The 15,060-nt window shown below is 38.6% G+C and overlaps 1 protein-coding gene across 1 annotated transcript; it reads left to right on the plus strand.

The window, feature by feature from the left end:
• Positions 1-7,137: 7,137 nt before the first annotated feature.
• Positions 7,138-15,031, plus strand: gpr37l1a (G protein-coupled receptor 37 like 1a). Its single transcript, XM_007256711.4, has 3 exons — positions 7,138-7,581; positions 8,550-8,901; positions 11,723-15,031. The coding sequence occupies exons 1-3, from the start codon at positions 7,316-7,318 to the stop codon at positions 12,653-12,655; spliced, it is 1,551 nt and encodes a 516-aa protein (XP_007256773.3). The 5' UTR covers positions 7,138-7,315; the 3' UTR covers positions 12,656-15,031.
• The last annotated feature ends 29 nt before the right edge of the window (positions 15,032-15,060 follow it).

Genomic DNA, 15,060 nt, shown 5'->3' on the forward strand with positions numbered 1-15,060 from the left:
ACCACCCAAAGTTCACAATAAAATCTGCCAAATATTACCTATAGATCACCTAAAAGTCACCATGTAGATGACCCATAGGTCAGTATATAGATCCGCCAAAGATTGCCCATAGATCTCCCAAGGGATTCCCAAGGATCAACCATAGATCTCCCAAAGATAACCAAAGTTCAAACATCTCCCAAAGATCACCACATAGATCGCCCAATGATCAACCATAAATCTCCCAAGAATCACCCATAGATCTCCCAATGATCAACCAATGATCTCCCTAAAACCTTGCATAGATCTCCTAAGAATTTCCCAAGGATCAACCATAGATCTCCCAAAGATCTTCTTCCAAAGGTCACAACAAGATCTCCCAAAGGTCATCAACAGATCCATGATCAACAACGTAGATCACTAAAAGATAACCATGAGATCTTCCAAAGGTTACCACATTGATCACCCAAGAGTCACAATAAGATCTTCCAAAGATCACCCATAGATCTCCCAAACATCCCCACATAGATCACCCATAGATCAGAATACAGATCTCCCAAAGATCACCCAAGGATCAACCATAGATCTCCCAAAGATCAACCATAGATCTCCCAATGATCAACCATAGATCAACCATAGATCTCTGTAAGATCACCTAAAGATCACCAATATATCTTCTAAAGATCATTCATAGATCTCCCAAATCTCACCAATAGCTTGTTCAGGCCTAAAACTATATCAATGTCACCATTAAAACACTCATAGGACTGTTAGATTGCACAAGTTTTACAAAGACGTCTCTTAAATATCATCTATAAAAACTCAAAGATCTCCCCTAGATCATCAAATCATCAAAAAATCATTTATTAGATTAGACCACTCAATCAGAACAGTTCAGAAATGGTTTAAAGGTCAGAAGATCCCATGTGAAAAGGCTTGTTGGTGGTTTACAGGACAGTTATCTCCTCAGGGTGAAGCTTTACGGAGCTTTTCTGCTGTTATATAAAGAATATTTACTGCAGTGTTTACGAGCAGAGCGATCACCTCTTACCCGCCACATTCTTCAGCCTGGCATCAGCGCCAGCGCTCTGATGAGAACCGCGGGTGATGTTTGGCGAACAGCAGCTCTTATGTAAGGAATCCACAGGAGCCGGAGGAGCTGGTCGGACCAGTCTGAGGGAGAAATGGAGCAGTTTAGAGGACAATAGGACAGGACTTACAAGAACAGAACAATGGGCTTTAGTTCAATTCATCATTTAATCCTCTAAAGACTCCGCAAAACTTCTGCACCTCTATCAGCTCTTCTGCTTTAGAGGAAAATGGACTTTTGTTGCAGTAAAACATGATAAAAAGTTCTTACCTTTGATGAATAGCTCACCTCTGTTCTCCCACAGCGTTCAAGGATCCAGAAATTTTAACAGTTTGTCCAAAACACCCTTCAGACTGGGTGATAATTTACCATGATAAATCACTTTTTACACCGTTATCCAGCTCAAAGTAGCTCCACAACTCCTTACTAGAAGCCGGAGAGCCCTGATATTTAAAACGAGGCATTAATAACTTAAAAAGTGCAGAAGAAGCTTATTAAACACCACTGTTTACATCCCATAATGCTACTAGCTTCAGCTCCGAGCGCCGCCATCACTGTACTGATAATGACATAGACATATATATTTACATAGACTCTGGTGCCAGGAGACAGGCTATGCTGAGTCTAAGTATATATGTCTAAGTGTGCAAAAAGTAACTTTATAGTTTGTTATAGTGTGTAAAACTTAGATTTACATTGCAAACATAATGTGCAACAAGTGTTCAAAATGTTGCTTTAAAATAGACAAAGTGTGTAATAGTTTTACTTTTCAATTCAAGTTCACATGTGGAGAAGTTCTATTTTCAGCAAAAAAAAAAAAAAGTCCAAATGTAGGTTTAAACTACGCGAAGTGTGTAAAATTGTTTTTTCTCTGAACATAAATGGTCTAAAATGTAAGTTTATACTAGAAAAAAATTGAAAAAAGTAATATTCTTTCGAATAAAAAGTATTTAAATTGTACATTTACAGTATATTTGTGTACAAGTTACAATTTTCTGTACAAAGTGTTCAAATTATAGATTTATAGTACACACAACGTATATATAGAAAGTTAAATTGTCAGTAGTGCCTTTTCTGCACAAAAATTGTTCAGATTGTAGCTTTATTATGCACAAAGCATGCAAAAAGTTGCATTTTTAGTAGAGAAAAGAGACCCAGAATGTAGGTTTTGTGTGCAAAGGTTCAGTACAAAAAGCGTATAAAATTGCAGTACAAAAATTTGAGGTATACAAATTATGCGTCCAAATTTAGTTTTATAGTACGTAAAGTGTGAAGACGCTATATTTTCAGTACAAAACGTGTTACAATTGTACATTTATAGTACAAAATGCCTGTAAAAGTATATTTTTCAGAACAAAAAATAGATTTTATATGGCGGCTAAAATTCAGTAACAATATATAAAAAACATTATAGTAAACCGAAAGCTGCAGAGCCACATGCTGACCCAGTTTACTGTGAACAATGTGAATATCCAGCTAACCCACGCAGTATAGGGGCAGATTATCATCAGTTAAATGAGACACACACACACACACACACACACACACACTGCTGTATGGAACTGAAGCCGGACACCGGCTCCATGTAAATTAACAGTCAACTGATACACCAATGCACTGCTGTGTTACAAAATGAAAAAAAAAAACACTATGATCGGGAGACCGCTGGTTTAAATCCCAGTCAGCTGCCAGAACCCTGAGAGAGCACAGTTGTTCTTGTTCTCTCTGGGTGGGTACAGGAGATGGCGCTCTTTCCGCTTGTTACTCCTAGGATGATGTGGATCAGCACAAGGCTGCGTCTGTGAGCTGGTGTATCAGAACTGAGTCGCTGTGCTTTCATCCGAGTGTTAGTGCTGTGATGCTACTCGGCAATGCTGCATCAGCAGCAACGCAAAAAGAGGTCTGACTTCACATGTATCGGAGGAGGCGTGTGCTAGTCTTCACTCTCCTGGTGTTGTGGCATCACTAGCAGCTGCATAATTGGGAGAAAAAAAAATACAAAAAAAATAAGAAAATGAAAGAATGTGTCAATATATATCATTCTTTACATTAAACACTATTATTACCTAAATCTAGTCTAGTCTATATATCTAATGTCTCACAAGAGTGCAATAAGAACATTAAATCAGTCCGTTTATTTCTGTACAATTTACTTACGTCTTTTTATAACATTTTTATATTTTTAGAAAAACTGCTATTTTTAATCCTAAGAGTATAACACATCTAATCAACTCCCATCCATGGTATTGTTATTATATACTGCTCTTGAAAAAATGAAGAGATCACTTCAGTTTCTGAATCAGTTTTTCTGATTTTGCTATTTATAGGTTTATGTTTGAGTAAAATTAACATTGTTGTTTTATTCTATAAACTACAGACAACATTTCTCCCAAATTCCAAATAAAAATATTCTCATTTAGCAAGTTCATATTCATAAAGTTTTAAGAGTTCAGAAATCAATATTTGGTGTAATAACCCTGGTTGGTTTTTAATTACATTTCTTTTTCATGCATCTTCACATCATGTTCTCCTCCACCAGTCTTACACACTGCTTTTGGATAACTTTATGCTGCTTTACTCCTGGTGTAAAAATTCAAGCAGTTCAGTTTGGTGGTTTGATGGTTTGTGATCATCCATCTTCCTCTTGATTATATTCCAGAGGTTTTTAATTTGGTAAAATCAAACTAGTTATTTTAATATGGTGTAATCTGGCCCCCTTTTAAAAAACATTTTCTTACCAACTACTGCCCCCATGTGGTCATGATGCAAAGTGCACAGTTCATCTGGTATTAATCCTGTACATTCTGGAGTGTTTAATGCCTTTTTGTTGTAATTTATGAATATAACTACATAAAATAAGCTTCATAGTTGCAAACATAAATAAGTCTATGTACATTTAATTTATAGATGCTATGCTGCTGTAGTTATCTCAGGCTGCAGCTCTGTGGTGGGTGTAAGGTGAGATTTGTATCTGATGCCGGGCATAACTCCATAACTTACAGTAACTACCTCCACTGCAGAACCAGTTCTATCTGTTTGTAAAGTGAGTTACTGTAACACCTCAAAACAGGACTGGAATCACGAGCAGGTGCACATTATTCTTCATAGAAGAGCAAACACATGCTGCATTCCAGAGATATAGATTAATCTGTTTGTGACACTGACACAATTGCGTAAGTGAAGTTTTATTTAATTAAAACTTCTGCAGTCAGTTTATTGCACAGTGCCTCCCTGCAAAAGATCGTTTCAGACTATCCTGCTATTTGATTCAAATGTAACCTGAACAAAGGTACATATTACCCCTTTGCTAATTGAATTAATGCATTGCACTGCCATTAGAATCACCATGAACGTTGCTATTAGCATCACTACCACATTTTTTGCAACACTATTAGAATTGCAATTAGCATCACTAATACGCAGTTAGCCTCACCGTTTAAATCGGCATTAGCATCACTAATGTACAGATTGCATCGCCTTTAGCATCACCATTAGCATCTCTCCTGTGCCATTAGCATCGGTGCTGCATCATTTGCAGCACAGTTAGCATCGTTAGGGTCGGCATTAGAATCAGCATTAAAATCGCCAATAGCATCACTGCTGCCTTGTTTGCAACACCGTTAGCATCAGGGTTGCCTTTAGCATCGCTACTACTAATTATTCTAAAAACTGGGGTGTCGGGTCAATTTTCGCGGGAGTTCTTCTTCTGGCCACGTCACGCATCTTTACGTACTTACTGTACGTCACGCGTACAGCCTCTAAAAGAGGATCCAGCTCAGTTTTACTGAATGCGAGCGGCTGGTGGAGCAATGGAGACTTCAGAAGAGGAAACTCAGTAGAGCTCAGTAGCTCCTCCATTCACTCATAGTAAAACCAAAGAAACGAAGGAGTGAAGTTTCTGACTGAGCTCTCTCTCTCTCTCTCTCTCTCTCTCTCTCTCTCTCTTTGACTGAACATAACCTGGAATCAGATTCATCCACTCTGAAAGGAGACCCCATCACACCCATTCAGTTTAAAATGATTTTCCCACATGCTCGGTGCAATTACCCATTCTCACCAGAGAGGCACTAAATCCCACAAATCCCAAAACTTCCAGACATCAGCTTTAAGTATTAAATATGATTTACTGTATTTCTTACGAATTACTCCTTATCTATTGTGAATTATTCAGTATCCACTATAAATTACACAAGATCTATTATAGTGTTTGACACAATCGAGTTTTGTTCTTATTTCCACTGTATTTTCATTTAAATGGAAACAAATCTGCCAAGATAAAAAGTGAGAGATTGATTAGATAATATATATCTGTGCTTCATTCAGTAAAGCCTGAGAAGTGCAGATCTGACTCACAGCAACTTAAAATAAACTTCACCTTCCAACCAGCAATCATCAATCATTTACACCAGCGCCAAACCTCTTATCTCCACATCACACAGCATTATTATCTATTTCTACTGAAGATCTGACATCAGCTCCGCAGAAATTCCACCACCTCATAAGATCTGTGTGTGTGAGTGTGTGTGTGTGTGTGTGTGTGTGTGTGTGTGTGTGTGTGTGTGTGTGTGTGTGTGTGTGTGTGTGTGTTGGGTAATGTGCTGCATTGTTGTACTAATTGAGGAGGAAGTGAAAAGTGAGACCTGAGTGAAAAGAACTCTTTAAGAACCCAAAAACCAGGGGAAAATCCAAACGTCACACACCTGACACATTCTCCTCACCCACACACACACACACACACACACACACACACACACACACACTTGGCCTTTGGTTGTCTGTGGTTATTTATAGCACAGATGGGTTAAAAATACCATCATGACATCAGGAGTTCTGTAAAAGTTCCTCAGAAATTTCCCTCAAACACCAAAAAGGATTTACTGGAGTTCCAATTTAACCCCTCAAAATACAGGCCAATGATTCCGCCATTAATCCAAATCTTTATTAAACAATTAATCAATAAATATCTACCATTAATTACTCAGTGGGCCATATTTTAGCGATTTATTGACAGATTTATTGACCTTACAGCTTGAAAATCTCAGTGAAATACATTTAATTTTGTGGTTGTAAGGTGACAAAATTACATTACATTACATAATGGTAGGACAAGTAACTAAAGTGTCCAAAGTGTAACAAAGGTTTTTTATAACTTAATCATTTATATTTGTTTCAGTTAATCATAGAAGTTTAGTTATTTATCTTTCTGTTTTTAGTTTTACAGTTTTTTCCAAATGTTTCAACGCATTTCTAGAAATTTGGCTCAGTTTCTCAAAACTCTAAACATAAACTGAATATTATGAACTGCTTTGTTGAAATTCCACAAATCTTTAGCAAAACTGATTCCTTCCACCAAAACAACAAATACAGCTATTTATATGCTAATCTCTTACAGAGCATCAAATAAACACTGACAAGATCAATTCAGAGCACTGTTATCAGAAGTATTTAGTTGTGTTTTTGACTTGATGAGGCCACTGTACAAATTCAGATGCATACAAGTCCATGGAAATATGTTGAATTTCTGTTCTTTATATTTATTTGGTGCATTATAGAACTACAAGTATATGTGACACAAATATGAGCAATTTTTACTGTATGTAGTTTGTTGCAAAACTGTAATTTTCACTTATGTAAGTACAATGAGAAATATGACGAGGAAAATCAGTTCACATACAAAGAGGAAACAAAAATGTATTTATTATTTATGTATTTGAAGTTCAGTGATTCTTAGGTGAGGAAACTGTACTAAATGATGCAGTTTGTGTTTATCGATTTGCAAAGCTGTGATTTAGAATGATATCTGAGTGAGAACATGTGGAATTGTGCTTAGAGTTTAGCATTCACAATGTGTCACATGTGACACATGGGCTTCATGTTTTTGGATTTGTGTGCATAGTTTCATATTTTGTTTTTATACAATGTGGAAAAACTGTAAATCACTGGTTGTATGTTCTGAGAGATTCTCGTCCTGTCCTCTGGGTGGTGCTGTTTCTCCTCTCTTTCTCTGCGCTGTGGTTCAGCAGTGTGGGTGAATAAGGGTCAGTGGAGAGTGGAGTGGAGAACACCCCCCTCCCTGCTGTCCAGAGCTGAGAGCAGCTGCAGCTGCGGGTGAAATGCTGCCACTTGCTCTTGCTCTCCTCGTGCATCATCTCCTCACTATCTTCTCACCATCTTTTCACCATCCTCCTCTCACCATCCTCTCCTCACCGTATCCTCACTAAGTCCAGACCCCTCTGAAGAAGAAAGATGGTTCCACTGGTTCTTCTGGTTTTAGTTCTTATAGGAACTTTGGAGACGGGTCAGACAGTGGCTGAGGAAAACTCTCTCCTTAAAGATTCATCTCCATCCATCCACAACCCGGCATCAGCCCTCAGAACCAGCAGAACCGAAGATCTGGAGATGGAGCGTTCCTCAGTTTCACACCTGGAGAAGCAGCACAGGAGAGTTCCCAGAGGTTCTGGAAAGGATCGGAAACAGAAGCACAAGGAACACCAAGTGCTTCATAACCAGAGGTGAGATTAAACACTCTTAAAAATATACTTCTGTTTTTTTATTTTATCTTTATCTTATCAGTGACTTAATTACTGCAGTTCTTCACCTGTCAGACTAAAAGCTAAAGCTGCTGTTTCCATGTGGGTCAGCCAGACGTCTTCCTGTAGCAGTTTTTAACTCCAGTTTCTAAGAGTCTGAGTTTGAGGGTGTAGGAAACAGAATTCATCTGTAATTTCTCTAAAGAAAAGAAAACCTTCTACTTTTAATAGTTTTAACAGAGTTCTCTGTGTTTCTGGGTCTTTTTCTAGTTATTATTATGATGATTAAAGTGTGAATGTACTGTGTGGAAGTGTGGACATTTATTGGAAATTCTATTTTTTTTTTGCTTCCAAGTTCAACACTCAGTTTATTTCCATTGATAAACACCAAGGTTTCACTGTACTTTGTTCCAAACCAAGGTGGGGGTGTTCTAAAACTTGTAGTGTATAGAATCATGGTCCGTCTAGAAGCATTTTTAGCTCCTAGCTTTCTTTGCATCAGTGGAAAAAAGGAACTTACTTATGTATTATTCTTCCTCTGCAATTTCCTTTTTTAATTTGTGAATTCCTGTGAAAAATACCATTTTTGAGGGCTTTTACGCTTCTATAAACTTAAAAAATTGGTCTATATATCAGTTAAATGATTCTAATTATATGTCATCCATTTAATATAGAACTACAGTGGATCTTTTATTGATTGAATGGCTCTTAACCAACCAGAAGAACCGATCTAACCAAGCAATGAACCAACATTGAAATGGTTTAGCATTGAAAATCGACAATTAAAGAACCCCGTTCATCTGAATAGTTATAAATAGGTATCAGTATAGAATCATTTCTCCAAATGTGAAAACCATGGTTCTTTATGTTGGGAACGTTTAGTTTTAATGCTATTTTTAATAGTATAGATCTTCTGATCTGAATGTAACTGAGTGGTATATTGTCTGCAGGCTCTCGAGGCCGTTTGACCCGGAAGGTTACTTCACCACCCCGAGAGTCTTTAATGGGTCTCTTCTGGTCCACAATCCGCTGTACCCCGTAACCGACGACTCGTACGGAGCCTACGCCGTCATGTTGCTGTCTCTGGTGGTCTTCGCGGTTGGGGTGGTGGGGAACCTGGCGGTCATGTGCATCGTCTGGCACAACTACTACCTGAAGAACACCTGGAACTGCGTTCTGGCCAGCATGGCATTCTGGGACTTCATAGTGCTCTTCTTCTGCCTGCCGGTGGTCATCTTCAATGAGCTGACCAAGAGGAGGCTGATGGGGGACCTGTCCTGCCGACTCGTCCCGTACGTGGAGGTCAGTTACTGAAGATGATTCAGTTGTAACTAATGTTTCTACCATTTTTACTGTTTCTGTGATCAGTACTAGTCCTGATTATTAATTATGGTACTGAATTTCCATCTATCTATCTGATTCTGATTAGGTTATTCTAGTATTGATCATAATTTGGTTATCCTAGTACTGATCCTAGTACTGATCATGACTTGGTTATTACAGTACTCATCCTGATTTGCTTATTCTAGTCCTAATCCTGACTTTGGTAACTTAGTACTGATTCTGATTTGGTTCTTCAAGCACTGATCCTGACTTTGGCGACCTAGTACTGATCCTGATTTGGTTATTCTAGTACCGATTCAGATTTGCTTATTCTAGTACCGATCCTAATTTGTTAATTCTAGTACTGATCCTAGTACCGATCCTGATTTGGTTGTTTTAGTACTGATCCTGTTTTTAATTGTAGTACTGATCCTAGTATTGAGCCTGATTGCTTACCCTAGTACTGATCCGGATTTATTCATTCTAGTCCTAATCCTGACTTTGGGAACCTAGTACTGTTCCTGATTTGGTCATTCTAGTACTGATTCTAGTACTGACCCTGATTTGGTTATTCTAGTACTAATCCTGATTTATTTATCCTAGTAATAATCCTGATTTGGTTATTCTAGTACTGATTTTAGTACTGATCCTGATTTGGTTATTCTGATCATAATTTGCTTATTTTAGAACTAATCCTGACCTTGGTAACCTAGTACTGATCCTAATTGGGTTATTCTAGTACTGATTCTGATTTATACTTATCCTGATTTGTACTGATTCAGATTTGTACTGATTCAGATTTGGTCACTCCTGATACTAATCCAGTACTGATCCTGATTTAGTTTTTCCAGTACTAATCCTGATTGGTAATTCTAGTACTGATTATGACTTGGTTTTCTCAGAACTGATTTTCATTTGATGCAGCAAAGGAGACACTTTTAGTTTTAAGTTTAATAGAATAATTTAGAGGTTTCTGTTTCTGGAGACGGTGAAGTTCCTCTGCTGAGGACCCGTGGTGCTGCTGAGTGTGTAAAGTGTTAATGAGGCAGTTTGTTGTGTCTGGAACTGCATCAAATTATTCCAGTTTTCCCCTTTTTCCCCTTTAAACCAGTGCAGAAAAAGCTGCTCTTTTCCATTCAGATGTAAATCAGCGCTCTGCTTTGGGGCCTGAATGGCTGAGCTGAACTAATTGAGGTCATTAGTGAGTTAAATGGAGATTTAGGTCAAACGGTCTGAACTGACAGTCTGTGTTTGTTTAGAGCTTCATTCGGGATTCTTCTGCGCTCCTGATGCACCTTTAAAGCGGTAGTTTGGCCTCCGGTGTTTCCCTGCAGCCTGAATGTGCTGATTTTTTAGTTTCACACTGGAGATACAAGGCTAACGTAGCTAACCAGTAATAGAGACTTATATCCAACAATTAGCATCAGTATTTTATTAGTAGTTATTTATAAGGTTGATTGTCTCATTGATGAATGAACTAAAATGCTAAATATTTACAAATAATATCTACTGGTTCCAAAACAATAAGATTATACTCTTAAAGCAGGGTTCTTTAATGGTTCTTTATTAAAGGTAGTGTTTTTATATAGAACCATATGTATATTTTTATGTAGAACCACATTTTTAAAAGTGTGAACACCTTAGTGGTTCTTTGAGATTAAAACAACCCTTAAAGGACTCAATTCAATTAAATTCAGTTAAAATTGTATTGGTCACATACATAGTAATATACAGTACGACTTGCAGTAAAATGTTTGAAATGACAGTCTGCTCACACAATATTACTATATTATATATTTTTTTTACTTTTAAACTACACAATTTTAAAGTGCAAAAATTTAAATATGCAAAATGCAAAGTTACAAAACCTGCAATAAACAAAAACATATAAACAAATATGTTCTAAATAATTATGTACATATTTTACATGGAAAGAGACATGAGTTTAGACTTTAATTATTATTAAGGATTAGACAATTGAGAGATATTAAGTAAAGGTAAAGTGTAAGAAAAATATTGGTTAACAACTGAAATAAAAGTATTTATATTTATGTATTTCTAATAATTACTAGTGCTATGTTTTGTCAAGAACTTAGCAATACAATATGCATCATGATACAGGGGTTACAGTTCAAAATATATTCTGAGTTTTATGCAAAATAAAATGTATTTTTTATCCAGTCAGTATAGTGGGATAAATATAAAAATAAGAAAGAAAAAAAATATTTTACTCCATACAGTATTGCAAAATATTACATAAATAATCATTCCTGTTATAACAACTACGTAGCCATTTACAGTAGATTTTGAAATATAAGAATTCAAATATATTTTAGTTGTTTTTTAACAATCCGTGAACAAGCAAATTGATAGCAAGTTTATAAAAGTCTTATAAAATCTTCTTTCTCTGTCTAAAGAGCTTGCCATTATGATCACGAGATCATAATCCTGTTCATGGTTCGAATCCAGTTCATGCAGCTTGCCATCAGCTGCCGGAGCCCTGAGAGGGCACAGTTGGTCTTGCACTCTTTGGGTGGGTACAGACAGTAGATGGCGCTCTCTCTTTCCCCTCATCACTCCTAGGGTGATGTGGATCAGCACAAGGCTGCGTCTGTGAGCTGATGTATCGGAACTGAGTCGCTGCGCTTTCCTCCAAGCAGTGGTTCAAAAAGAGGTGGAGTCTGACTTCACATGTGTCGGAGGAGAAAATGGGAAAAGAATTAATAAATAAATAAAATAAATAAATAAATAAAAACCTTCTTTCTCACATTTTTTCTCCTTTTTCCTCTCGTTTTCTCAGGTGACCTCTCTGGGCGTGTTCACCTTCAGCCTGTGCGCTCTGAGCATCGACCGTTTCCACAGGCTGACCGGCGCCCCCTCCAGGCCGCTGCAGCAGCAGCAGGTGGAGTCGTGCGGTTCCATCGTGGCGAAGCTCTCCGTGGTTTGGTTCGGTTCTCTGCTGTTGGCCATTCCTGAGCTTCTTCTCTGGCAGATGGACAGCGAGGTCTCCGCGGTGTCCGGTCTGCCGGTGGACTCCTGCGCCCGGCGGCCGGCGGCGGCGCTTCCCGAGGCCGTGTACTCCCTGGTTCTGACCTATCACGAGGCTCGCATGTGGTGGAGCTTCGGCTGCTTCTTCTGCCTGCCGCTGCTGTTCTCTCTGGCCTGCCGGCTCCTCACCAACCACATGGTGGAGGAAAACTTGAGGCAGACCCGCCCTTCATCATCGTCATCTTCCTCATCCTCCTCTTCCTCACTGAAGAAGAAGAAGAAGCGAGGATTGGAGGAGCAGATGAGCCGCATGCTAACCATGCTAACGATAGTTTACGGCTTGTGCTGCCTGCCCGAGCACGCCTGGAGCATAGGCCTGACGTACGCTAGTCTGCAAATCAGCAAGAACACGTTAGCCCTCTTGGCTCTGATTGGCCAGTTTCTGATGTTCGCGCGAGCCGCGGCCACGCCCATGCTAATCCTCTGCGCTAGCCGCTCGCTAGGCCGCAGCTTTGTGGACTGCTGCTGCTGCTGCTGTGAGGAGTGTCTGCCAGACCGAGCTTCGTCGTCGTCGTCATCGACGTCTTCGTCCACCACGGCAACCGCCATGTCCTCCTCGCCGTCCTCTCCAGCTTCCGTAAACGAAGAGAAGCTGCAAATCGTCTCCGGCACGACTCCGGCTAACGTCTTCTTCGATAAGGTTAAAGACGGATCTGCGGAGATGGCGATCGGGACTCCATGCTGAGTGGATCACGGATTAAAGCGATAGTTCAGTGGACACCACCTTACCGCAGATGTAGACGATTAGCCTAGATGCTAAAGGTTCTTTAGTGTGGCACTAGAGGAAGAGCCACATGGCTAATGTGGGTAATAATTCCCTTCAAACCTAAATGTGATTCTGATAAACATACATCAGAAACCTCATTAAAAGGTCTATTAGAGATTATTTAAAGGGAAATTATTTGAAGAACACATTAAAAACAATGAGGAATTGATGTGAAATTGTGGTTCATTTTAGAGAAACCTGTTAACTCTGTCAATGGTTTCTAATTTAATTTACTTTCCAAACACAACAGTGAACCTACAGTATATACTACAGTTTTCTGAAAGGTAAATGCAGTGTTGCTGATGGTACAATAGCAGCAAATCTGGAAAAACAACTTTTTGGAAGGACTATTTTTTGCAACACAATACTCTGCATATATCCTTCCACCACTTTAATCAGAAGCGATTTTTAAAATCCATTTTTAAACCCAAAATCTTCTTACAACTTCTGTAAAACATCAGGCAGTCTGTGTAATGATTTCAGAGGTTCTGATGTTTGCTTCCACTCTCCACCGCCTTGAACAATTCTGATTGGGTAAAATTTGCCAGGGATGTTATTAACAAGGAAACCAGCAACGTATGAAGTCCCGCCCTTCAACAAAAAGAGCCAATCAGCTTGCTGCTAATGCTGCAAGCAATTGAAACTTGAGGGGAAATTGATAGAAGGGAAACATTCCTCTTGATATGGAGATCTGCGCAAGGGCAGTAGCCAGAACAAGCTGAAATATCACATTGTTTGTGCATTATTGGGTTAAATGCTACAAACGCTTCATGATGATTAAAAAAAAAGCATTTATTAGTCATTTAAAATTGTTATTAATTAAAATGGTAATTTGAGCTTGAGGTTTCAGTATTTTCAGTATTTTCAAGTCATTATCCTACATTATCCTCATAGCTCCAGTGCTAAACTAAAGAAGCATCTAATCGACTGCTACTGAAAACCGGTGGGAAATTGGAGGAGAATGGATCCACTGAACTGTTTCTTTAACCTATAAGACTTGTTTATCCTGAAATAGTTGCTGAAATGGAAGAACGTACCTCTGGAAGGAATCACCAGCTTGTATTGGGACTATGCCAGTATCAGTTCCTTCAAAACTGTGTACGTTTCCACATCTTTATGTCAAAGTATACAGTGTATATCTGTAAAAATGGGCTGTGAACGAATGAATGCAGTGTTGTATTGTTTATTAGGCCTTATTTTGAGACACACAGAACCATGCATTGACCTTGTCCCATTACTCACACTTGCACCCTTCACCTCCAGCACCCATAATAGTTGTGCAAGGTCTTAAGCACTATCCGGACTGGATTAGTTTCTCAGGGGCTTCTGGGTAATGTTCTCTTTTATGGGGTTTTTATCCTCTGTGATTTTATTCCCGTCCAGAACGATCATGTAGGTGTTTTTCTCAGACGTCCTCTGATAAATAAATTACAGGCTGAATTATCTACTGTTTTTCTCTGAACTCCGTGCTTCTCCAGTAATTTTTTTAAGCTATTTGTCCACTGCCGCACACCGTAATTACACTTTGGGCGTGCATGTGTTTCCACGGAGATCCATGTTAAAAACACAACAGCGAGTGGAAATGGAGGAGCTACTGAACGTGATGTCATGTGACCGAGAAAACCTAAAAACTCACTGGTCCTCCTTTTTTTTAATTGTAGTCCTGTAGATGCAGGATTTTATCACTGAGTAGAAGTGTGAAATATTTTTCACAGACGCCCCTCTGAGAAACTAATCCGTTCTGGATAGAGCTTTATTTCTTTAAACTTCCCCAAGAATAGTGCTCACTAGCACCCCTTATGAGCACTTAATGCGCCCCTCACGCATCATATCAGTTTACATCATATTCTGTGTTGTTCCTCCCTTAAATTAACAAAGAATCGAAGTAAAAGGAACACTTATGAAAGTAAAATGTTTAGTTTAATGTATTTTAGCAGTATTTTGTCTTGTGTTCAGTTAGACTCTGTCGATGCACTGTTTATGTATATTTTCCATCTTTCTGACCTTCATCAAAGGTCAGTTTCTGACCCCAGAGCCGCTCCTGTCTGGATACTTTTGGATGTTGGACCCACTCTCAACTCCAGCACTACAAACTGATGTGCCTTATAAACTCGGACATGTTTATACATGCATTTGTCTACATACTGTAAATATACAGTAGTGATGCATTAGTGATGTAATGGTACTAACACAGTATTGAATATTTGAACATTCAGGTACTTAACCCTGTACTGTATTTTATGTATATTTGTCTTTATATCATTTTGTACAATGAATCACAAATGCCTTAACAGACCTTCTGTGTCGTATTGATTATTTTTATC

The sequence above is a fragment of the Astyanax mexicanus genome, chromosome 24 (assembly GCF_023375975.1).
Source record: "Astyanax mexicanus isolate ESR-SI-001 chromosome 24, AstMex3_surface, whole genome shotgun sequence".
NCBI classification, from domain to species: domain Eukaryota; kingdom Metazoa; phylum Chordata; class Actinopteri; order Characiformes; family Acestrorhamphidae; genus Astyanax; species Astyanax mexicanus.